General features: G+C 42.1%; 1 protein-coding gene across 6 annotated transcripts in view; it reads right to left on the bottom strand.

Annotated features, from left to right (window-relative positions):
* Rassf6 (Ras association domain family member 6) overlaps positions 1 to 11327 on the bottom strand; it is a 39312-nt gene extending 27985 nt beyond the window's left edge. For 2 of the 6 annotated variants that reach the window (XM_029477926.1, XM_029477922.1), the window contains exons 1-2: positions 11229 to 11318; positions 2034 to 2132 (exon numbers count right to left, since the gene is read on the bottom strand). In XM_029477926.1, the coding sequence (XP_029333786.1) occupies positions 2034 to 2098 (65 nt within the window). In that variant the 5' untranslated portion in view covers positions 2099 to 2132; positions 11229 to 11318. The other 4 variants (XM_029477924.1, XM_029477923.1, XM_021163329.2 and 1 more) reach the window with 4 other exon arrangements.
* Between the last annotated feature and the right edge of the window lie 13617 nt (positions 11328 to 24944).

The following is a 24944-nucleotide window of genomic DNA, read 5'->3' on the forward strand; positions in this document are numbered from 1 at the left end:
GGCCTCAGCTTTGTAAAATAGAATCTGTGTTGCGGGGATGGAGGGGTCTGGCGCTGCTTTATGAATGCTGAATTCTGCACCCCAAGATCTGGTTGCCCTGAGACAAGTGGATTCCCATGTCCACCAGTCCTTGTTGTGTAGACCTTGCTCCCCCATTTAAAACTACTGGTTAAATAAAAGTGGCTACAGCCAATTACTGGAAAGAACAGAAACAGGTGGAATTTCAGTCGCAGGCAGGGGCCATGCGGAATTGAAGAGTGAATGGAGAAGGGGCTTGAAGGAGTAGGAAGACAAAGAGAGCAGGAGGTCTCCATTCGATATGGTGGATCAGGAGCACATGCCTGAGTGAGAGACTGTGCTGGTGGAGCACAGCCTGAGGACAGCCTGCTGGAACAGGAATAGCCCGGGAGAAACACACACAGCAAGTATTTGGGGGACACAGCTGGGGAAGTAGCCAGTCTAGCATTAGAGAATTAGATCAGGGGCAATCAACCAGTAATCGTGCAAAGCTAAATAAATAAATCATAGCCAGAGTCTCACTCATTTGGAAGCTAGGTGGGGATAGAAATAGTTAATTTACAAATCTGCCACCATCTGGTTGCTGGGAACTGAACCCGGGTCTGGAAGAACAGTCGGTGCTCTTAACCCCGGAGCCGTTTCTCCAGTTCCTCATTGGCATATTCCAAATCAGTGACAAGCTTCTCATCTTCTTTGGTAAAAAAGGCTAAGTTTCACCCCGGCCTCCAAAACTCTGTGCGTTCTTGTCCTGGACACTCTGTGTCTCTGCCCTCAGCTTTGCTTACTCCCTTTCGACTTTAATTCATCTATGCTGGCCAGGTAAATGAGTACTGTGAGCATACATCTGTTTCAGAGGGAGGGATGCCCATGACCGTTACCTGAAGCTTTTCCTTCCACTCCTGTGTCTTTACTCCGGCCTTCCTTGAGTACCTCCTTGGATTAGATCCTCCCTGTCTGTCTGCCTCCAGATTCTTCATTCACTGTTGCTGCTTTATTTTGTGTTGCCTTTATCTAAGCATCTATCTTCACACTGACAGTACCCTCTGCACTTTGAAAGTAAAGGTTTTGCTTGATTTATTGTGGATGCTCAGTGCTCAGTCCAGTCCTTCTACAGCAAGCAGCCAGCAAGCATCTGAGTACTGAACGAAGGAAACATCTCCCTTTACGTTCCTTTCCACTCTTACATTTCGTCTTTATCCTCTCGTGGTGGCTTTTGACCACATCTGTGTCCCATTCGCTTTGCTACTCTGTTTTACAACCTTGGCATTCCTCAGTGGCATTCAACCTCAGTGGCATTACAACCTTGGCATTCCTCAGTGGCAGTCAACCCTCACCTCAGCCCCCCCACCCACTGTGACTTGGGCACATTTGGGTACCATTTGAGTCTGTGTTACCACTTTCTCTTTCTCAGCATCTGCCCTGGCTCAGCCAGGTTCAACTCTCATCCTTTTAGTTTTTAAACTTCTGTTCCCAAAGCAATAAAATACACTATATACTGTTTATAGGAAATTAGGTAAGGATGTTGCCCATATCTTATGCAATCTCACGACAGGAGGAAAATGGAATGTGCAAGAAATGGAAAGACACACACACACACACACAGAGAGAGAGAGAGAGAGAGAGAGAGAGAGAGAGAGAGAGAGAGAGACAGAGAGAGAGACAGAGAGAGACAGAGAAAACTCGAGAGAGCTAAGGACTAAACATGCAATTAATGGCCTCATAATAAACTCTGAGTGAAGTGATACCACATATGAGCAACTTTATCTCCTTAACTCAGTCTTCATGAGTGAATTATTAAAACTGACATATAATTTTAAGTGAAATCAGGTAAATGTCTATGAAGTCTGAGTAGCCATTCTATGACGGGGTATGGCTTAGCAGTCTTAGCTAATATCTTACCTAGTGATTCACAGCACTGATCTTGTTGGTCATAGGTCATAGAAGCTCTGAATGTCATATCCTACCAGTGGCTAGAGCAGACTAACATATCACACAGGCATATGGTGTATGGTTACCTGCTTATGGATGTGCTCTCATCGACAACGATCCAAGAAGGGAACTGGTGATCCATTGCTGTCATCCTTTTTCCCTTCCCAAGATGATCTGAGGGTGCCCTGAAACATTAAAGCAATATTACTGCTTTGCTGCTGGGAGACATCCTTAGGTTAGTTTCTTACTTAAATTGAGTATTTGCTTATGTCTTTAATGTATATGAGAAGGCTTTAAATCTGTATGAGGAATTACAGTTGTTACACTGCAGCAACCTAACCAGAAGTGGCTGGACCCTGGAAATGGACAAGATTCCAGGCTCTGAAGTCAAGTTCTGGCTAGAGAACTGTCTTCATATGACACAATAGGCTCCAACTCTCCTGCAGGCACTGGAACCCGAGATCAGATATCATCAATCATCTCTGTTATGAGATCAAATATATGGCACTAGGGTGTGAGCCGCAAGTATTAAGTATATTTTCTGCTTAGTCTGTTTTGCATAGATACATATGCAGCTATCATTGCTTTGAGCCTGAAGAATCATAGGCACTATATTCAGAATCAAAAGCTGGGCTGGAAAGAAAATTTTAATTTTCTTAACAAATGGAACCTATATGGGATATTTTTTACTTTCATAGCAGACTGTTTGGGTAGGGTAAGAAGAATGGAAGACATTACATATCCTAGTTCCCTGGGATACAAGGAGGGAAAGGAAGAAAAGAGGAGAAGAGGAAGAGGAAGAGGAAGAGAAAGAGGAGGAGGAGGAGGAAGAAGAACAAGGAGATTAGGAGGAGGAGAAGGAAGGAAGGAGGAGAAAGAGAGGGAGAAGAAGGAGAAAGAGGAGGAAGAAGAGAAGACATAGAAGAAGAAAGGAGGAGAAGAAAGAAGAAGGAGGAGAAGAAGAAGAAGAAAAAAGAAGGAGGAGGAGGAGGGGAAGAAGGAGAAGAAGAAGAGGGAGAAGGAGAAGAAGAGGGAGAAGGGGAAGGGGAAGGGAAAGGAAGGAAAGGAGACTAATAGTTAAATGGTTATTTCTCTAGTCTTATAAAATCCTTGCTATATACACAGGCATCTTGCATCACAATCTAAGCTGAGTAGTTTACTGTGGTCTTAAAAAAAAAAAAAGACTCTTCTACAGTTCTGACCATTACATTATTCTCTTAGTGCCAACCTTCCAGGATTTACTGCTTAGTACACATAGCCTAAGTCTCTTAACTTGGTATTTACGTTTTCTTTACTTGTTCTCAAACCTATCTTTACAAACTCAGCCCTGAAGCACTTCTTCAGTGACAGGTCTTATGCAATGAAATTTCATACCATCAAATCTCCCCTCATCTATTCAGCTTGACCACAAAGCAATCTTCACTGTAGGTCCAGATGTCTCTCAGCCATATGGGGACCTCTTTTTACATCTCCCTACTTCTTTTTTGTCTGTACTGCTCTGATTCTGGCTTTCTGCTTCCAAAATTGACATACTGACTTACGTCTTATGTCTCTTTATGCTTGCCTTGTTCAAATCACGGTTGGTGTTCTACTTATGAATACTCTTCCATGGCACACCATCAGCCAAAGCCTGTGTCATGGAGGACTCACACCAGAAGGGACAAATTCTAGCTACAATCATTTCCATGCTACTTTGCCTTCCAATGAAGACACAATTTGTCCTCGAGCCTAACAAATTGCAATCACACATCCACAGGATTTGATGGATCTGAATGTCTGGCCACACAGACCTTTGTGCTAGCTTCTAAACCTTGAGTATTATTTTATATTTTTTCATTCTTAGAACCTACAACAAAACACTGGAGGTATCTCATACCAAGGTCCTCCAGTGATGGTGATGTGGCCCAAACACTACATTCTTTCTCCTGGATCTACTTAGGTGTTATTTATCATCTATTTGTTTAGTTTACCCCATCCAGTGCCTCTCCTTCCACACTTGAATCATCTGTACTTTGTTAAATTCTCCATTTTGTCTGACTCAAAGAAGCATTAGATGAGACTGATTTTTCTCTTCCCCCCATATACTTTCTTCTTAGGCTTCTGAGATGAAAATAGCCATGGCGACTTTGCTCTGTTTTCCTGTCACCTTGGGGCTCTCAGCATCTTAGTCTGTTCTGCTGACTTCCTTATGTACTGTTTAAATACCAGCAGCTTCAACAGTCAACTCTAGCTTAACTTCTCTAGCTATAATTCCAAGCAAATGATTCTGTGGACCAAGCCACTAAGTTCCTGCTAGGACATGAGTTCTAGACTCATGCTACCACCAAGTTTCTACTAAGCCGTCTAACAGCCTTTCGAGCCACCTGGATGTAATAGAAGCATCAGTTTCCTCTCAACTCTACTACTTCCTGCTCCACAATTCTTCCCCATCTGTCCAATTAGGCTTCCTTTTATCATAAGTGCACGTTAAGTTTTCTCTGACTGTACTTTTAATATAAACTGAATTCAAGACCTGGAGAGCTTTCTTTCCCACTGTTAGGATGACCCAGAAGCCATCATTTACGAGCCAGAGGGCAAATTCTCATCATGCACTGAGGACATTTAGAAGTAAAGGCTGTCAGTGGAAGTGCCATGTGACGGTGCAGTGAAAAGAAGTGATGGGCCAAAGATTCATTGCATCAGCTTTCTGTCAGTCCCATCTCTCTGTATTCATAGAAAGTCCGAAATACCATTATGGAGGCCAAACAACCATTGTTCAAGTAGACCGTCAGACTGTGATCTGTGCTAAAGTAAAGCACAGCAGATAGACTCTGGAAGATAGAGCCTTGGTAAAGAAGGCTAAGAAGAGAAATTGTGGACAAGAATTTTTTAAAACTGTGTATGTAGGTAGGGTATGATAATTGAACAAAAATAATATTGAACATGCATGATCCCCAACCTGCCTAATAAAATGTTCAGAGTCCCAATAACTAAAAAGGAAGAGAATGGTAATATCTCAGTCACTTAGTTTACTCAGAGGGAAGCATGGATCTGTAAATTCAGATTGTTTTCCTTCTCGCTCTTAGTCCTGGTCACCATGACTCAGCAAACGAAGCCTTAGGGCATTCTAATGAAAATCTTCTAAATTAGTAAGACTTGAGAGGTTAAAGCTTTGAATCAGTTATTACAAAAACCCAGGAAGAAGAAGCACAGCTAAAGAGGATGAAGGAAAACAAGGGAGAAGAACTGTAAGTCTAGAACTTTCTGAGGTCCTACTTCGGGCATCCAGTTCTTTGGTGGAACACAATGGGCTATGGCCTGAGAAGGAGGACGGTTGTTACAAACACTCGCTTTGCTTGGACAGTGAGTCATTGTCACTACCAGGCCCAGGGGCGAGAATTGACTGACTTAGATCACATGCAAAATAAGAGCACTGGTTTAATAAGCTTGGTTATTTACCTTTCCATTTTGCCCTATAGGATGGATTTCAAAAGAGAGAAAATTTGACAAGGTAATCAAGCCTTAGAGAGCCCTGGGGACAACAGGCAGGTTTAATGAAGGGGAGCCGGGATGGGAGATGCCCAGGGAAGTAGGATCATTTTTAGCTGACAGACAGATCTGGAGCCTTCAGAGATGGTGACAGACAGCACCAGTGTGTGGACTGCCCTGGGAATTGAGAAAATAATGAAGAGGGATTTGGGGTTCACTTCCTCCAGCTCTTTGTTCCTGCTTACAGATAGGCATGCCTGGATTTGCCAGTCACCAGAAGGAGGCCAGAGGTGCAGGGAGGAGGAAGGGAAACCAAGTCCCAATGAATGCAAATAGACGAGTTAAGATGCCGTCCCGAGCCCGACCATGGACGCCTTCAGTGGTTACTTATTTAACAGTGGATATTTCGGTCCACTCATCCGAATATCCAATGAACTGTTTCTTGAGTGTCTTCTCTGAGGTTGCTGCCATGCTGGGTATAGAAATGTAGCCTATGGCTGAATTTTTAGCCGGTGGGTCAGGTTCTTTGAAAAAGAGCTAAACAGAAAACTAAAACAAAACAATATTGCTGCACCCCCAGGATTTCGCTGGCTTCTGAGCTTTTATAATAGATCACCCACAGCTTGCTAATCACTTAACTGCTCTCTTTTCTCATTTTCCCAGACCTTATTTTCCTCAAGTCAACTACCAGATTCTTCTCAGCAGGATTGTTATGACATTTTCATCATTTAGAGTCAGTCTATGAGGCATACATATAAAAATTCATAAAATATTAAGTATACTCAACCTATAGGGGAACATTAAAGTGTTAATAACAAAAATTAAGCTCTCGAAGAGGATGATTTTCCTCTTGATTTCATACATACGCTTTCAAAACATATGTAAGAAACTTATCTTACCGTGTACTTTTGCCTACAATGAAAGTAATTAAGAAACAAAAATAATCCCAGAAGTATCACATGGGAAGTAGAGCTATGCATTTTAATTGTGAGGTGAGATTATATTAAGGTCTATACAAATGGCATTATTTTTTTTAAAAGAGAAAGTTGTTGTAGTTTGAAGAAGCATTGGGAGTGTACAAATATGTACTTTGCTCTAAAATAAAGATGTTTTCTCCAAAACTTGGAGGACGGAAGAGCATAGCTGCAAGCAGTTCCCTCTTAGGGGAAACGAGACGTAGCTCTAAACTGTCTGTAACTCCATGCACCATCCGGTTTCTGAAAGACGGAAGAGGGCTTATAGAAATATGGTTTCCAGGAAATGCTTGGCTCTATAATTTTCTCTTCTACAGTGGCTTGGTTGTAGAGGTGATTGTCAGTTGTCTCAGAATTCAAGAGCGGCCTTGAATTCCTGAGCTTCCTTCCTCCACCTCCAAAGTGCTATGACTACAGGTATGTGTAACCAGACCTGGTTTTAAACTTTTTTTAAATCTTAATTTGTGAATTTAAGGCAGTACTAAAGATGGTATGGGTCCATTTGAGTAGGCCGGTGCTCTTCGTTCATATGAATGTCCCTAAAATCTACTGCATGGCTCCATGGCATTCGTGCAGTGCACTGTATTCCCCTCAGAGTGCCTTGGGGACATGAGGAGAACAGGATTAGAAGAATAGGCAAGCTGATCATCAACTGGGGACTGCAGGCATCTTCTTCCCCTCAGTCAGCAACTGCAGCTGTGGTGGCCAGGTTCAAGGATTCTCTGCTGCCTCTGAGGTTCCAAAAGGAAATTCTAAAAGCTGATGTCCTGAGGGGCATGGCTTACTTTTCCTATTCACTTACTGGCTGTAAAATCACCAACACGTTTTCTTTCAAGTCTCCAACTGACTGGGCCCTGAGTAACAGTGAACATTGCCTTCCACACAGTCCTGGCCTCTCATGAGGAGTCATCCCTAAGACCATCAGCTGGAATCAGGGTACCAGAGGTTGGGGGAGCACTATTTTGACAGACACGGGTTTAGTTTTGCAAAAAGAATAGCTCTCTACCATAGATTTCTAATGCCTGAGAGAGTACTGAGAAGTGCTTTTCACATGTTGTTAATACTTGAATATTTCATTTTTATTTTGCTAAAACACATTCTTCTTTTTTTTATACATGAGTACGGATTGCATTTATATCATTTCTACCTACTCTCTCCTCTGACTAACTATTCTCATGCTACCCCCTCTAAAATCACAATCTGTCCTTCTTAAATTATCATTATCCATGCACATGGACAGAGCCGTAACTATAAATCCGACCTCTGAAGCCATTCAGGGTCACGTGCATTTGCCAGCTACTCATTTGCTAGAGGGTTAATACCCAGAACATAGAGAACTATTTAAAAACCCACGGAGTCAAGAAAACAAACGAGCCAGCTAAAAGCAGGACACAGATTTGTCCTAGTTTTCTCTCTATTGCTATGATGAAGACCATTACTAAAAACCATGTGGACAGGAAAGGCTTTACACTTAAAGTTTCTAATTCACCATGAATGGAAGTCAGGGTAGGAACTCATGGCAGGACCCTGTAGACAGGAAATGAAGCTGAGACCAAGAAGAAATGGTGCCTACTTGCTTGCCTCCTATGGTTTGCTCAGCCTGATGTATGTATGTATGTATATATGTATGTATGCATATAAATAATTATAAGTGTATATTATTATATATGTATACGTATATGTGTATTAAATAATTATATATCCTTTATTAAGTAATTACATACAATTTATAATATAGATATTTAATATATTACACATGCACATATATGTATATATGTATAAATTATATATATATATATATATATATATATATATATATATATATATATATAAATCCACAGTGGCATGGGCCTTTCCACATCAATCATTAATCAAAAAAATGCCCCCACTCTTGTCTACAGGCCCATCTGATAAAGGCAATTCCTCAATTGATATTCCACAATTCCTCTTCCAAGACACGTCTAGGTTTGTGTTAAGTTGAGGAAAACTAACCACACAAGTCCTCAGCGAGAGCTCTCAAAAGAAGAAATGCAAATGGCTAAAGTACATCTTCAAAAGGGTTCAACATTCGTAGCAATTAGAGAGATGCAAATTAAAGTTTTTTAGAGGTGGTGTTGTATTCCAGTCAAAATGGCCAAGATCAAGAAAACAACCGACAACAGATGCTGGTAAAGATGTGGGAGACAGGGATCCCCCACATTCACTGTTGGATAGGATGCAAACCGATGTCACCACTGTGGAATCCGGCATGGAGAACTCTCAAAAAGCTGAAAGTCAGATTACTACCTGACCCAGCTCCACTAGTCCCTGCCCTATGCCCAAGGACTCCACATCCATCCCAGAGACACTTGCTCAGCTGTGTTCACTCTAGCCAGGAAAAGGAAGCCAAGCGGCTGATGGATGTCCTTCAACAGATGAATGGATGACTTGAATATTTTTTTAAAAATTAAAATTTTCACATGAAGCCTAAATCCGTGTTTCTGAAGCCCCAGAATCCCTGAATTTATACAAGTAACTGGAGATTTAGCATAAAACATCTAATTTAATTATAATTATAAGCTATTCATTTCAGGAAACTAAAATAGGAGTCAACATTAAGTGTACAACATTTAATGCTATGTTATCTGCACTATTTTAAATATAATTAGAAAAGTTCATTATTTCATACAACCCTCCTTATTTTTCTGTGTTGTTGATTAGGCCATTCTATAATTTGCAATAAAGAGTTATATATTTTAGTAACAACAGATAAACATATACGTATAGCATATAAGCTAACTAGGAAGATAGTTTTTTATGAGGTTAAGGAGATTCATCTCAATATTAAAATATTAAATATAGTCAAACAGATTTATCTTACTTGGGGTACTGTTTTTTATATTGATATATTATTAGGGAATATAAAATCAAATACTTTAAATTGTATTCAACAGTTTATATTCAGTATAATAGACGAAAAATATTTAGTTATTACTCTGAGTTAGTCTAAATAAATGAGATTATTTTATAAGCCAAACTGCACTGGCATTGCTAGATCCTACAAGCCAATGGCACAACAAATGTCAGTTGGCTTGGCATTAGAAATCTACCCAAAATTCTTCAGTCAGTATCTCATTAGATGTGCATTAGGAAATTCAAATTCTATAGTGGAAAAATGAACATTTAAGACAATGATGATTTGCATTGTAAACCATTTAGCAACATTCATAAAACTCATAGCAAGAGTCACAAAAGTGTCCTTTACACAACACCGTATAATAAAAAGCCACTTCCTTGTCATTTAAGCTGAAGAGTTAGAGCCTGACAAAGCATGAGCACCAGACTGAAAGCATATAAAGGAAAGTCACCATCATTTGACTGTAAACCATTCAATATGTGCTACAACAGAAGGCCTTAGCCCAGATAGTCTAATTTGATGAAAATCATTCAAATGAAGTCTTTCATGTGAAATGTAAAGGCCAGGGCTTTACAGCATAAAATAGATAGTAATTTTCTCACTACAGATGCTTTTTATTTCCTCAGAAATAAACACGACTTTCACAAAATAAAAGTGGATAGCATTTAAGTTTAAACTGGCCTTCAGGTAGGCTAAACACTTGGAAGTGAGGAGAAGCCAGGCAGTTTCACCACTACAGAGCTGCCGCTGCTGGCCCATGGTCACCAGGTGAGTCTCACAAGCACTGTTCCTCTTCCAGCATCCTCAGGGTCTGGTGTTGTCTGTCCAGCTCAGGTCAGTTTGTCCTCCCCGTCACACCCATTTTACAGATCTGTAGATTTGTGGGTGGTGACATATGATGCGATGCCATTTGTGGAAGAACGGCCACCTGTTTAATCCCCACTAAAGCGCCCTGAGACACATGGTATCATGCTTGTTTCATAGATGCCAGACTTTTGAGGCTTAGATATGGGAAGTAACGTTCAAAGTGACAAACTAGTAAGTAGCAGACACAAGACTTGATCCTATGACTCTCCAGCTTCAGAATCTGGATGCTAACTCACGGATGTCCTTGGGATGACGGTTATCCTAACATTGTTTGGTGAGGTCTTCATTATATCTCAATCCCTTTTCAGTGAAGCTGATTTACCTTGAAGAAAGGAACATTTTTTTTTTTTTTTTTTTNTGATCCTATGACTCTCCAGCTTCAGAATCTGGATGCTAACTCACGGATGTCCTTGGGATGACGGTTATCCTAACATTGTTTGGTGAGGTCTTCATCTAAGCTTCATCTTTAGCCTGGCTTTTTGTTTCAGGTCGAAGAAAGGAACATTATTTTTTTTTTTTTTTTTTTTTTTTTTTGGTTTTTTGAGACAGGGACATTTAACTGACCCCTCAGGTTAAAGGATCTTTCCTTTACGATGCAGTCATGTATGACAAACTTGAAACACAAGAAGCAGCTAAGGTAAAAGTCAACGAGCTGGCTCTTTGGGAAAGGGGAAGACAGGGTGGCCTTGCTGCTCCAAACGCCCCTCCCCCCTACTGTGTCCTACCCCCCTCACGTGCTTACCTTGTCTAGGAGAGTATTCTGAAAAAAATTCTGATTTAAGGCCAACTCACACCAGGGCTCAGGTTGCGCTGATGCACGCACCGGTTTACGCTTCCTGACACTGGATTTCAGTTTCTCTAGACCCGCTCTCAAATTCTCCCCGCACCCCTACCTGGTGTGCGTGTGTGTGGACTGAGTGGGGCTCTTTGCTTCCACTTCCAAGTTCACCTGCTATTGTGCCGGGCAAAGGAGACTCTTGTGACCAAGCAGCGCGGAGCCTGAGGTGGCGAGCCGTCCCTTACAGTAGTGGGAAGGCGGAGCTGCCTGCGGGTGACCAGGCGTCCTTGTCACTCACCTGATCACTCACCTGCTCCGAGCTGAGGCAGGCAGTCAGAGTGGAGGACACATGGCTAGCCCCACAGTGCTGCTCCAGGCAGAGTTTCGCAGCCCCAGCCCCAGTTAATTATTACAAGGTTGCACATCGAAGGGGGTGTGAGCAACCTGAGCCACGCCCAGTGCCTCAGTGCATGTTGGGAGTGTTTACTCTGTCCTTGCGGCCAGCAGGTACCCTGCTCTCTGCAGTAGTGGACTGACGGTGGGGACCTTTGTCAGTGACAGGCTGCAAGATCTTTACTAGCCAACTGTGCTGCAGATAAACGGCTCCAGCTAGGACTCTGCGTTTTGTCTTTGAAAAGTTAAGTTGTCTTTCAGCTTGTGATTTTTTAATTTTCTTTTCCTTAGTCTTGGCTTTCTGCCAGCACCTTTGCACCCAAGACTTTTTTTTTTCCCCTCACACCCTTAGGGTGTGCCAGAACCTTCCAGGCAGCTTGCAACATCATGGCTCATGTGCCTGGCCTGACCACCTGACTTAAATTGGGTCTTGGGTAGCCTTATTATTTCAAGAGAAGGTGAGGCAGGGTTGACTTGTGTTCTCTGAGGTGGAATGCTGAATGAACTGAAGGTCTGACAGTGATGCTAGAGTCCCAGTGCTTGTTTGATGTGTCTATAATGTGCCTTCCATAGGATTCTAAACTCATGCAGAAAGGGTCAGACTGTTGAATTAGCCTGTGGCCATTGAAAAAGGTGAGGGGCTTTGAGATTTAACAGGCATTGGTCAAAAGAGGTATCGGCCATCACTTGTACTAGTTTGGCCACGTTGGCTCACAATATACTGGTATGTGGTTGCTGGTGTGGACTGACCTTTGGATGATAAGGAACAGGACCTGCAGTGTTTACAGCTCCACTTCTACAGTGTCTTGCTCAGATCCTGGCTGCACCCAGTCACCCGTGCTCAAACGGATCTCCTGTTTGTTTTCAGTGTCTAGGTAACACCGGGTTTCTGCCTTTATCTGCAGCCTTCCCTTTGAATACTTTATCCTCGTGTAGATGTATAGTTTTTCTGTAGAATGTAAAGCCATATAGCATGCACAATGTGAAAATTTTCAAAAACACAGAAATGAAACAAAAATATTTACAAATCTATCTCTGGAATAAAATTATTGTAAGCAGCGGGCTGACTGTCATGGCTGACATATTTACTCTGGGTACATATCTGAAGGTGGCTGCATAGTTTGCTCTTTTATAACTTACCTTTATCTCATAAAAGATATTGTGAACAATTTACCATATGTCAGGGTGGGTTAATTTTTTTTCTTACAATGTATTTTAACTAGCGGCACTGTAATATGCCATATGCATACAGCATTATTTATTTAAGCAGTTCCTTATTGAGAGGGAGTTTTACTTCTAAACAACACTACAGCGAATGTTTATGTATAATTGTTCCAAACCGTGGTTACGACCTTACAACCTTCAAAGTGAAGTAACGGGATGAAAAAGGGGATATACTTTAAATTATATTAAAATTTATTTTACTTTTATCTTATGAGCATGGGTGTTTTGCCTGTGTGTGTGCACACCATCTTCTTTCTGTGCCTGCTGGGGCTAGAAGAGGGTATTGGATCCCCCAGCAATGGAGTCACAGACAGTAGCTAGTCACCATGTGGGTGCTGGGAACCGAACCTGGGTTCTCTGCAAGAGCAGCAGGTGCTAAGTCCTTAGCCATGCCTCTAGATTCTAAAAGTTCCAAATCCTAGGGTAATATGTGATCATGACTTATTGTACTTCTTTTAAATTATTATCAGTTTGAAAGTTTAGAATTCATATTTTATTTTAGTTTTTGAGACAGGGCTCACTTGATAGCTATTCCAGTCTCCAACTCTCGACTCTTTGGTTCGTTTCCTGAGTGCTGGGATTCAGGTTTATGCCATCCTCAGCTGATGAATGCTGTAAATGTGTACAGAATTAGTTACTGGTAAAGTCGAAGTCTTTCTTACATTAACCTTGCATATTCACTTTTTTGTTTTTTGAAATTTTCTCTTTGCCCATCTTCCTCTTCTTTAAAATGTGTCTTTACAGAGGAGGCTTACAACTCTACCTTGGATATGTCGTGGCTTGACTTCCCAGGATTTTCATTTATAGCCTAGTCTTGTTTGTGACATTCTTGACATACGACAGTTTCAAAAAAATAATCAAATCTATTCTTTGTTATTTTGAAATTGAGTTTCATAAACAGCTTTTCTGATGATCCATGTATGCATTTTCTTCTAGGGTTTTCTTCAGATATTTATTTACTCATTAAATTCTACCCATCTGGATATCTTACATTAAAAAGATAACATTTAAATCATACTTCATTTTTCTAAGCTCCTCAACTTTTAAATAAGTCGTACTTATCAAATCATACAAAGTATTGATTGGTTCACATCAAGACGGGAATCCTGTATGTCTTGAGTTCATCCCCTAAGCCTAGAACAGGGCTCAGCAGTCCCAGGCTCGGACAGCCCTTGGTGCCGTCCTTCTTTTTCTCCTCCCATACCCAGCAAATTGGTGAGACCTGATACAATATCTCCACTGCTCTCTCCCTACTTCAGGACAGCACAGTCCTGGATTGGACACCACAATGGCCTCCGACAGCCTTCACTGTGTCCTTCGGTAGCTCATGTTCTACTTCAGCCAGCAGGATCTTTTATAAACTATTCTCATCACATCAGACCAACTTCCTTTGCTAAAAGCCTTTCTAGTGGTTGCCCCATACCTGTGGAATGAACTCTAAATCTGACCTCCTTACTAAGACATAGAAGGTCTCGCTCACCCCTTTCAGCCTTGTTGACTCTCTGCTTTCCTGGTGTTTCCTGTACAGTCTTCTTTCAGGTTTAGCTTTTCTCCTGGAACAGACCAGCCTTGTTCTGACTTTACTGCCTTAGTTCTTGGTATTGCATTTGTCAAGAAATCTTTGCTCTGGTCACAGCGTCTTCTCACTGTTTTTATTTTCCCTCAAAGGCTAACTTCTCAGGGAGGCCTTCCCGATGACACTCTTTTGAAGAAAGTCTCCATTCTGTCTCTACCACAGCACCCTTTTTTGTTGTGTGCATGGAGGTGCTCATTGCCTAAACACATCTTACATTTCAGGTAATTTCTGTATCTTGTGTATTTTCTCATTAAAACGTAAGCTCCAAGACAGAGCTGATGCTGCGGTGGTGTGAGTGACATCCCCAGAGTCTCGGGCATTTGAACACTTGCTCTCAGTGGGTGGGGCTGTTTGAGGAGGTTCAGGTGGGATTTCCCTGATGCAGAAATGAGTCAGTGAAGGTGGGCCACCCTCTCCTTCCACCATGCCTGCTGTTTGCTGCCATGGTTCCCAACCATTGTGGACTCTCATCTCTGGAACCATGAGCCCAAAGAAACCCTTCCTCCTAGAAGTTGCCCTTATCAGGGTGCTTTATCACAGACACAGAGGAGTGGCTGTCTTGGGTGTCCAGAGTAATGTCAGACACATGTGGAAGCCCAAGAAGTCTTACATCGACTCATAAATGAATAATGGTGACTGTAAATATGTTTGGAATAAACCAATGTACATCATAATGTTTCCTCACTTGAAATGGCACTTGATACAATAAACAAATATAAGGTGGAACTAGAATTTACATCTGCTTTTATGTCCCGTATACATGCAGGGTCACCAGTTCCATACCATTGGCTGTAAGAACAACTCAACCTGACTGTCACTTCTAAACATTCCTTGATTATTTTTGCCTTGTAATACCACAAATAATGGCTCCCTGTGGAATACTAAGAGTTAACTACATATTTACCCTATTTACTGTAAAGCTTTATCAAAATCTTCTAGGCCTGATATATGAACATTGGCAATTGATAATTTCAGGTTGAAGAGAGAAAGGCTTCTAGAGGATTTTCCTTGGGTGTTGAGTTTGTTTTTTGATTTTGACTTAGGTTACTGATGTGAGTGTTGGAATAGGACAGTGTGACTACTGACTAAGAACTACAGTAATGGATCTGATTTGGTTATCCTCACCCCCACTGCCACCACGTCTCCTTTGAATGGATTTACCTACACTAATTCTGGGCTTGGTCTTGATATTTGTTTTGACCTATGGATCAATACCAAACAGGGCTTAAATAATTTTATTTTTTCACTGGGACTTCCTGCTTTGGGTCTTAAAACTCACAATGATGACATAAACAAACCTAGGTCAACATATGGTTGACAGGGACTCTTGGTTCAGTTGCCTGGTTACCCTGCCTGGTTACCCCCGACCACAGCCTAGACCTAGAGCTCTGAGCCAACCCACAGCTGATTAAAAACTCACAAAGGACTGCAGATACAAGAAAATTGCCCCACTGAGTGCAATATACATTGCCAATCAATCAGAAATTTGAGCCACACCAAAGCTGATATTTTAATCCACTAAATTTGGGATGTGCTTTTCACATATTTATCTACATGCTCATCAATATATTAGTAATTAGCAAGTAAGAAAAAAAAACTTGGGTTGCAATGCACTCTGACCTCATATAAAAAGGAAGCAGAAAAGAATGAGAAAAGAGATTTGGGTCATCATTAGGCTGAGTAATTTCTGCAAGCCATGATGAAATGACTTCTGAAAAATAATTAGAAGTCTCTATAACATAAGAGAAAATATTTAGAGACAAACAATTGTCCATTTCAACTCCGTGGACTGGAGGACAGGGCTGACCTGTCAGTTTGGTTCATGGCCTTACACTTTTATTTCCTCCCTGAGGCTTCACTCAGCTAACTAACTAGAGTTCCAGCAGAAGCAGGGTAGCCCTTGATAAAGAGGGGACTCCCACAAAAACCCAACTGGAAACCACCTTGCTTAGGAAGCTGCCTTTACAATGGACCAGCAGATGTTATCTTTCCAATGTGAAAGTTTAAAACACAGTTTATAATTGGGAAATCTTGCCATAATATTGTAATACATTACAATAACTACAACAGATTAATTCCCATGGGAAAATTCTGGACATTTATGCAGAACTTGAAGAATAAACATCATTTCCGGTTTCTTTTAAGGACCGTGGGACAGCTTTTCTGTGGAAACAGATTTTATAACTTTGCTTCAAAAAAGTCTTTGTGGGAAAAACCAAAGAGATAAAATGAGGAGAGAATTCCTTTTAGAATCCCCCACAGCTTTAATTAAGGCAATGCTTTTATTGATGTTCAAGTCATCGTGAACTTCCAGGTAGCTGAATATTTTAGGAGCTTTGTCCTCTGGCAAATACAGTGCAGGGCTAGATGATTTGCCTTGGAAAGTAAGTACCACCCAGATGCCTCTGTAGCTTCAACGATAGAAAGCCACTGTATTGAGGAGTATAAAGTGACTTCCGTTTTGAAACATATAACTTCTTATTTTTACCATAGAATATTTTCCAACAATGTGTGTGCCAGGAAGAAAGTGGCACACATTGACTGAGAAATTAGTCCGTGCTAGGCTGCTAAGGAGACAAAATACTCGGCACATATTTCTCAGGGAGGAGAGAGAGAGAGAGAGAGAGAGAGAGAGAGAGAGAGAGAGAGAGAGAGAGAGAGAGAGAGAGAGAGAGAACGATTGCTCTGTGCTCCATGATAGACAAGGACAGGGATTCCCCACAAGTCCCAGCTGCTAAGGACTTTGCAATGTCATCCAACCCGCTGCTTTGCAATTACAATGGTGCTATTAACTGCCATGCTCCATTTTTTGCATGGTTTTATAGCTTTTTAATATTTCATTTCCTAAATTAATATGACTGTGTTGGAGACAGTAAGCCACAGCATGAAAGGACTGGGCTTTGGGCTTAGACAGAATTGAGTTTGGCCCACCGTTCTGCCAATATGTGGACTCTATATTATTGATTTCTTACCCCGTCCCTGGTATCGCACTAGCTCCTCATGATACAGCAGTCAGCAAAAAGACGTTTTATAGATCTTGTTCTTACGAAACTCAAGAGTGTCAGTTTGGAGGCAGATGTTATTTGAAAATGATTTCAATCAATGTCCAATTATACCTTGAAACGGCTCTAAACTGTCTTCCAGGTAGAGTGGCCTGAATCGGTATATGCAAACAGTAGTGGCAGAAAAGGGACAGAAAACCCAAAGACCAGGATATAGCAAGTGTAGCTGGAGTGAAGACAGCAAAGGGAAAGAACTCTCCTGGGTATAGAATGAGTCTAATACTACCCCTGGTTATTTATAGGTTAGCAAGCGGACATGATCCAGCCAGCCCTAGCAACAGTGACTGCTCATTAAATGGTGACTACAGTTGGTATTAGGTAATTACTACAGCCTTAAAGACGGTTCATTGAGCTACATGACGTCAGCTTTACATTCTCTTTATATTTCAAGTATACCGTTGTTATTCCAGTTCTGCCTCTCCTCTTGGGGTGTCTGGGCACCACCAGCACATAGGCTCGGAGAAGACAGGGCTAAATGGTTCTAGTTCCGGTCAGGTGCACAATTCACCTCTACCCCCCTCCCCGGCTCCCATCGGATGCCATTGCGCACTAGGCCAGGAGCAGGTGAAGCAGAGTCTGAAGACTGCAGGTGAAGGCGGGATGTGGTCCTTCTCCGACGATCTTTAATGAAGCAACTCTCTGCGATGATCTTAGCTTGTTCGTATTTCTTTATTGCGAGTGGGTTTAAAGGCAAACCCTTTATTCTGGGTGAACCAAGGGTTATACAGTTTTTGTGGGAGGGCGTGAGAATATCCAGGGAGGGAAGGTCATTGGCTGAAGGTTAAAGTTACTGAGATGCTTCATTATTATGGAGAGGTGGCCCAGGTGCTGGTTGCGTGGCTGACTGCCCTTGACAACCTGGGTGGCAATCAACCTGGGTGCGCACCCTGAGGCAGGGAAACTGGGAAGGACCTAGCTCTACTCCTGCCAGTCTCAAGTTCTGAGATTTCCCAGGTTTGAACTTGCTCTACCTTGCTAGTTGCATGCCAGTTCCTCTGGTGCCATGGTCCAGGTGCCCTACACACTTCCCTTCAAAAACACACCGGCAGACAGTCTCTCCAGTGACCAGGAGCCCTGCAGTTTAGTGTGGAAAGGGGGCGTGGTTTGTTGTTCTCGGTTACACCGAAGTTCAGAGAAAAAACGTACATAGGAAAAAACGTACATAGGACAGGTGCAGTGCGGTGGGGGAAGAAGATGTTGAAGAAACTCGATGTTCTAAGTCTTCTGGGGACATGTCTGGAAATGTGACATTTCTTCCTCCTAGCTTGTTTGTATCCTGCAGGCAGAAGTTCCTACTGCCCTGCGTTTTGCCGCAAACAGAGGGCTGAACAAGGACGCTACTGTAGAGGAATCTCAGCTGCATCAGTGGACTTGAATTGAGTGGCTCAGCCAGATAGACTCGCCTGTCTGGTGCCTTTTAAATGGACTCCAGGGAGCACCCAGTGGCCCCAGGGATCAAACCACACATCTCCTCAACAGAAATCCCATCTCCAGCCTTATATCTCAGTGTCTTCGTTTTCCTGTCTGAGGCCCTGTGGCACCTTCAGTGGGTCACAGAGTGTCACTGAGTTTCTATCACTCTGATGAAACATTGTGTTCAAAAGCAAGGCGGGGAGGAGGGGGTTTATTTCAACCTACAGTTTCTACTTACAGTCCATCACTGAGGGGAGTCAGGACAGAAGTTCAAACAGGACAGGAACCTAGAGACAGAAACTGCTGCCGAGGCCATAGAGTCCTTCTTACTGGCTTGTTCCTTCTGGCTTGTTCAGCCTGCTTTATTGTTGCTCATGAGCTGAGCCCTTCCCCATCAATCGCTAATTAAGAAAATACCCTACAGGCTTTCGGATGTGTTTTCTCAATTGAGACTCCCTCCTCCCAAAATGACTCCAACTGTGTCAAGTCAAGATAAAATCAGTCATCCCAAAACCAGTCCTCCCACAGAGAACGTGTATGTTAGCTATAAAAAAAATATGACAATAGTCAGCTACTTACCCACATACTCATGCACACACACAACACATATTTTTTATCATGGTGCTATCAGGATGTGAATATTTTTTGGATGTTGCATGCAATTAAAGGACTTTAGATTCAGCAAGTTCTCAAGTATTATAGTTATTAAGGGCAAACTAACAAAAAGAAGAATGCCATCTTACTTTCTCCAGTGTCCTCAAAGCGGGCTCCTGCTGTTTTACGGTGGTGTGTAAGATAAAAGGGGCAAGGGGAAGATGACTTTTGAAACATCTCTTCTTTCTGGATTTCATGTGTGAACACCGATTTACTGCACCTCATCAGGGAGAGCAAAGATTAGGGTAAGTGAAGAAGACTGTAGCATGGGGGCTGAAGGAGTACAGTCATGGAGCTGGGAGGTTCAGTTGCCTGTGTCCTGGTTACCGCCCTGCCACTATCCTGGAGTCTGTGGACTGCTGAGCCTTCCTGGACCAGAACTCAAGACTGGTTCCCGGGCTTCCGGTTTCTGCATCCTGTTTTCTTTGGGCACACAATCATGGACACATGCTGAACAAACAGAAAAGTCAACCTCACTGATAGAAGAGAGGTCACAAGGAAGACCATTGCTCCCCCATTTGTGACTCTGTGTCACAACTTAACTGGTTTGAATCACATGGACAAAAGCCACCATGAGAGCCAGTGCTGGGGGAGGAAGGCTAGACCTGCCCCCACTGATAAACTGCTGAAGGCTTAGTGTGGACAAGGCAGAGGGTGAAACCCAGTGGAGGGGCCCAGTCCTAGGGAACCCCTAAACTTTTGTGAGTTTGCCTCCAGGGTTCCGCTATGTTGTTATAGTAAACGTGTGTGTGTGTGTGTGTGTGTGTGTGTGTGTGTGTGTGTGAGTGTGCGCGCGCGTGCCCTCTCATGCTCTAGGGGAGAGGGGAAAGTAACGATTTGAAATAGACCAGTCTGTTCTGGTATCCTTTAAAGGCCCCGATCTCAAGAGAACCCATTTTTCCAAAGCCAAACCTACAGGAGTTTCGTCCAAACTGATCCAAGGAAAGATGAAACCCCAAACCCAGCTCCCTGTAGCTCCAGTTTGCTACGTGAATCATAAAAATATTTCCTGTCAATCTCAACTTTCCTCATTGTGCAAAGAAGTGCATATTTGAGTGATAATTCTGTTATTTTGAAGGTATGGTAAGAATTCCCCATACCTTTGAGACTATGCAACCAATGGGATGCTGCGGTTAGGTAGGCTCATGGTGTGTCCTCTAAACTTCCGTGTGGTGATCGTGGTGTTTGTCATTTAAAAAATTTTTAATTTGCTATGGGTTACACTTTAAATGGTATGGCAGGTATCATGTCAGATCGAAGTTTGCTGAGAGAACAATCAAGGTGGGCTGCCTATTGATAATACAGAAGCCATACTAGATCTACATCCAGATTTTACGTTGTACTTATCAAGAAGTTTTATTTGGTTTGTGGTTGCTTCTGTTGCTATTTAATATGAGGTATTTTTTCCCTTATTTTTAAATATTTAATTTGAAAAGTGCTGCTATTTTGCACTGTGGAAATTTGAAGCTTATTTTTAATATAAAACTAAGCTTGAAATTCTACTTTAAAAATGGCTTCTATTGGACATTTTTTAACTTACCTTTGCTTTACACAGAAAGTTTTGAATTGGCTTTAGAGTCAGCATGTACTCCATGTATTGCACGTCATTCCACTGTCATGATGTTACAGTCAGAAATTCTACATTATCGTGTTCCTGACTACTAACATTGGGTGGTGTTTTATAGGTGGAGGTTGGCAGGTTGGAATTTATAGCTTTTACTGTACAGCAAGGGAAGGTGTGATGGAGGAACCCTAGCAGCTTCAAGAAAGGAAACACACACGATATATACTCAGAATGATTCTCCAACCTTCTGCAAGAGGCGGCTTCTGTAACTTGCCCCTCCCTGTTTGGTCCTGTGTGTGAACCCATTACCCTACCCCTGTTATAATGCATAGCCCTTTCCTGTAAAGGCCCCTCATTTAGGACGTTAAGTAGTTACTATTCTGCCACAGGAGAATTCCAATGTCTAACTTGTAATTCCTTAGAATTCTTTTTTCTTAGCAGAAAAAGAAGCTTGCTAAGCAATCAAGAAAGTATTTAAATAACCGTTTAATGGTCTCTGGGATTTCCCAAGAGGGACTTCTTGCCAAAGATCCTGCTTGATTTGTGAAAGAGAGGTCTACCTTTATGGAGCCTGTACAACCAGTAACCTACAAAGGAGCTTAGGATCAGGGATTTCAAGTTCTCCTGGTTCAGCTAGCTTTGGGCACTGCATACAGTTCTCAAACTTAGAGATCGCCCGTGTGACAAGGATGTCCTAAAACACGGAGAACTGGGCTTCCATCTAGAGTTTCTGATGCAGAAAGCCCAGAGTGAACTGGAGAGCTCACATTGCTGACACAGTCACGGGTGTCACCACTGAATAGGACTAGAATTTGGAGTGGGGACTGATTGTTTATGCTCTCTTTTCTTTTCTATATCTTGACACAAAACACTCCTCACCCTCACTGCTGGCCCCTTGTCCAGGTACTGTTCCTCAAACCAGGGACCCCACTACTGGCTAAACCTAAAGATTATCAGCTGTTCTCTCAACAAGAGACCCTCTTTGGGGAAGGTCGGACGATCCTTCCACAGGGTCTCTTAAGACAATCAAAACCCACAGATATTTACTGTTAGCATTTGTCTAAGCTCTGTGCCCCACGGTTGCCTGGCAACAGCCAGGTATGCCTGGCTCACTATAAAAGGGGCTGTTCGCCCCTTCTGCTCTCTCTTGCTCTTGCCTTCTTGCTACTGCTCTGTCCTCTCACCTCTCCCCCCCTCTCTCCACGTGCTCATGGCCAGTCTCTACCTCTCTATTTCTCTGCTCTCTCTCTCTGCCTTTCTCTGTCTCTACTACCCTCTTAACTCCCCTCCCCATGCCCCAAATAAACTCTATTCTATATTATACCATCATGTGGCTGGTCCCTCAGGGGGAAGGGATGCCTCAGCATGGGCCAGCGGAGGCACCCTCTTTCCCCAAACCTAACTACGTATCCACAAACATATTCCTTCTCTTCCTTCTCTTTAAAAAAAAAAACCACATTTATATTATGACACAATATCAAAAAAACATTATGAAGTAACAACAAAAATAATGTTATGGTTAGGGGGAGATCACCACAGCATGAGGAACTGTGTGAAAGGAGAGGGTCTCACTATCCCAGGCCCTTGCTTCGGCAGCTTCAATCTTCCACAGTGGTAACACCAATGCATTTGCATTGAAGAAGGAATTTTTGTTAATTTAGTAATTCTTATATGACAAAATGTAGAAGACTGAGCTGGGCATGAGATGAATGTGTGTTCCTGGGACTTAGATCTACACCGAGGGCACTTACAACAAATGCAGGTCTGATAGCTGGAGAGGTGGCCAGCCTGGCTGATAATAGCACTTGCTATTCTCTCATTCCTAGAGCAGCTTGGTGGCTCACAGCCCTCTGTAACCCTAGTTCCAGGGCATCTATATTTGATGCACGTGCAGAAAAGCGGGCACATACACATATACACATAACTAAAAATAAATAAATGTGGAAAAAAAAAGGTGCTGTTCCCACCGCTGCACCACAGAATTCCGATTTTCAAGTTGCTCATTCGGGAAACACCTAAGGGCTATGGGTAATCAAAGTTCCTTGTGTTTGACATTAGGGGTAGTTGATGAATTTGCTTGTCCAACCAGATAAGAGCATATGTGCAAGAGAATCGTGTCTCATCCTTTCAGATATTTTCCTTGGTGACTACCATGTGCAAGCAAGGGTCTAGGTTCTGAGGAGACAAGATGGACAGGTCACTGTGACCTTATAACTGTGACATCTGTCACTGAAAACGAGCCTGGGTTCTGCTTGGAGTGACTTAGGCTTGGTTTTGCTCCAATTTCATCTCTTGTTATTTCAGCATGCTCTGCCATTTCTTTTATTGATGTATTGCAACATGTATTGACTATTTAATTGATACATTTAATTATAGGCATTATTATTAAATATATAGACATATTAGACTAGCTAATAAAATATTTTTCTAATGAAATTCAAGCATTACCACATAAGTTTATACCATATGATACCACAGCCTCAGGCAGTCACATCTTAGGGCGTAGACTGTAGCTCCCTCTAGTGGCAACCCAAATTTCTTTTCTCCCTTCTTTTGCAGGCTCCCTGGGCATTTTGACTGCCTGAGAACTGTGCCCTCTTAGACAGGAAAGGAACTCAGTCCAGTTAACAGTTCTATAGCACAGCTGAGGTGCTGGGCTAAGAGACCCACATGAGGCTGTGGTGACACAGTTAATACTGTTCACACGACTGATGGTGAAGACTTGTGTACTAAAAGCTTTAAGATATTGAGGAAATTGAGGACGATACCAGAAGGTGAAGAGGTCCCTCATGTTTGGAGATCTGTAGTATTAATATTGTAAAAATGATCATCCCATCAAAAGCAATCTACAGATCCTTTGTAACACCTATCACAATTCCAGCCCATTCTTTACAGAAATTGGAAAAAAAATAAAAAGAAACAAAAGAAAGTGCAATTTTTAACGTCATATGGAAACACAGAAATTTCAGGATATCTAAAAAAAAGAAATGCCGCATAGAAAAAGAACTGGAACTCTGGCCAGCACAGATTCAAGCTGTCCTGCAGACAGAGCTACAGGGGAAACAGCAACATAGGGTTAGCAGAAAAGCAGACACATGTTTCGGCGAAACTGAAATGAAGAAATAATTCCATCTGGGTTTTGACAAAGAAGCCAAAGACACTCACTGGATAGAAGACAGGAACTTCAACAAATGGTGCTTTTCAGACTGGATGTCCCCATGTAGAAGAATGAAGATAGACCCATATCTACCGCCCTATACAACACTCAACTCCAAGTGGATCAAGGATATCAACTTAAGATCAGATCCCTCAAATCTCTTTTATAAGAAAGTGGGAAACAGGTTGAACTCATTGGCACAGGAAAGGACTTTCTGCACAGGACACTGAGACCACACTAAGACGAACAGCTAATAAATAGGACCTCACGAGGCTGCAAAGCACAGCATCATTTGAGCACAGCGAAAGACTCTAAAATGGGAAAAAAAAACATTACCAACTGTACGTCTGATAGAGGATTAGTACTAGGATATATAGATGTATACACCCCACCCCACCACCATATATATATATATATATATATATATATATATATATATATATATATATATATATATATATATATATATACATACATACACACACATACATATACACACATATATGTATATATATGTATATGCATATACATGTATATACACACACACACACACACACACATATATATATATATATATATATATTTATATCCCCATGATCACAAAAACAAATGACCCAGTTAACCATGCAGTATACAACTAAACAGAGAATTCTCAAATGATGAAACATAAATGTTGAAGAAACAAGTGAAGCAATGTCCCACAGCCTGAGGTAGCAGGGAAATACAAACTAAAGCTACTGTGAGACTTCATCTTACCTTAGTCACAATGGCCAAGATCAGTAAAACAAATGGCTGCTTATGCTGGTGAGGAGGTAGGGAGAGGGGAACACCATCCATTGCTGGGACAGCAGGGTGGGGGGAGGGAGTGCAAACCGTACAGCCCCCTGTGGGATCAGTGTGGCCGGTCCCCAGAAAGGTCTTAGTGCACACTTTTGTCTTGACATGTAAAGGAGGGGTCAGTGATCAGGTTG

Source organism: Mus caroli, chromosome 5 (genome assembly GCF_900094665.2).
Source record: "Mus caroli chromosome 5, CAROLI_EIJ_v1.1, whole genome shotgun sequence".
NCBI lineage: Eukaryota > Metazoa > Chordata > Mammalia > Rodentia > Muridae > Mus > Mus caroli.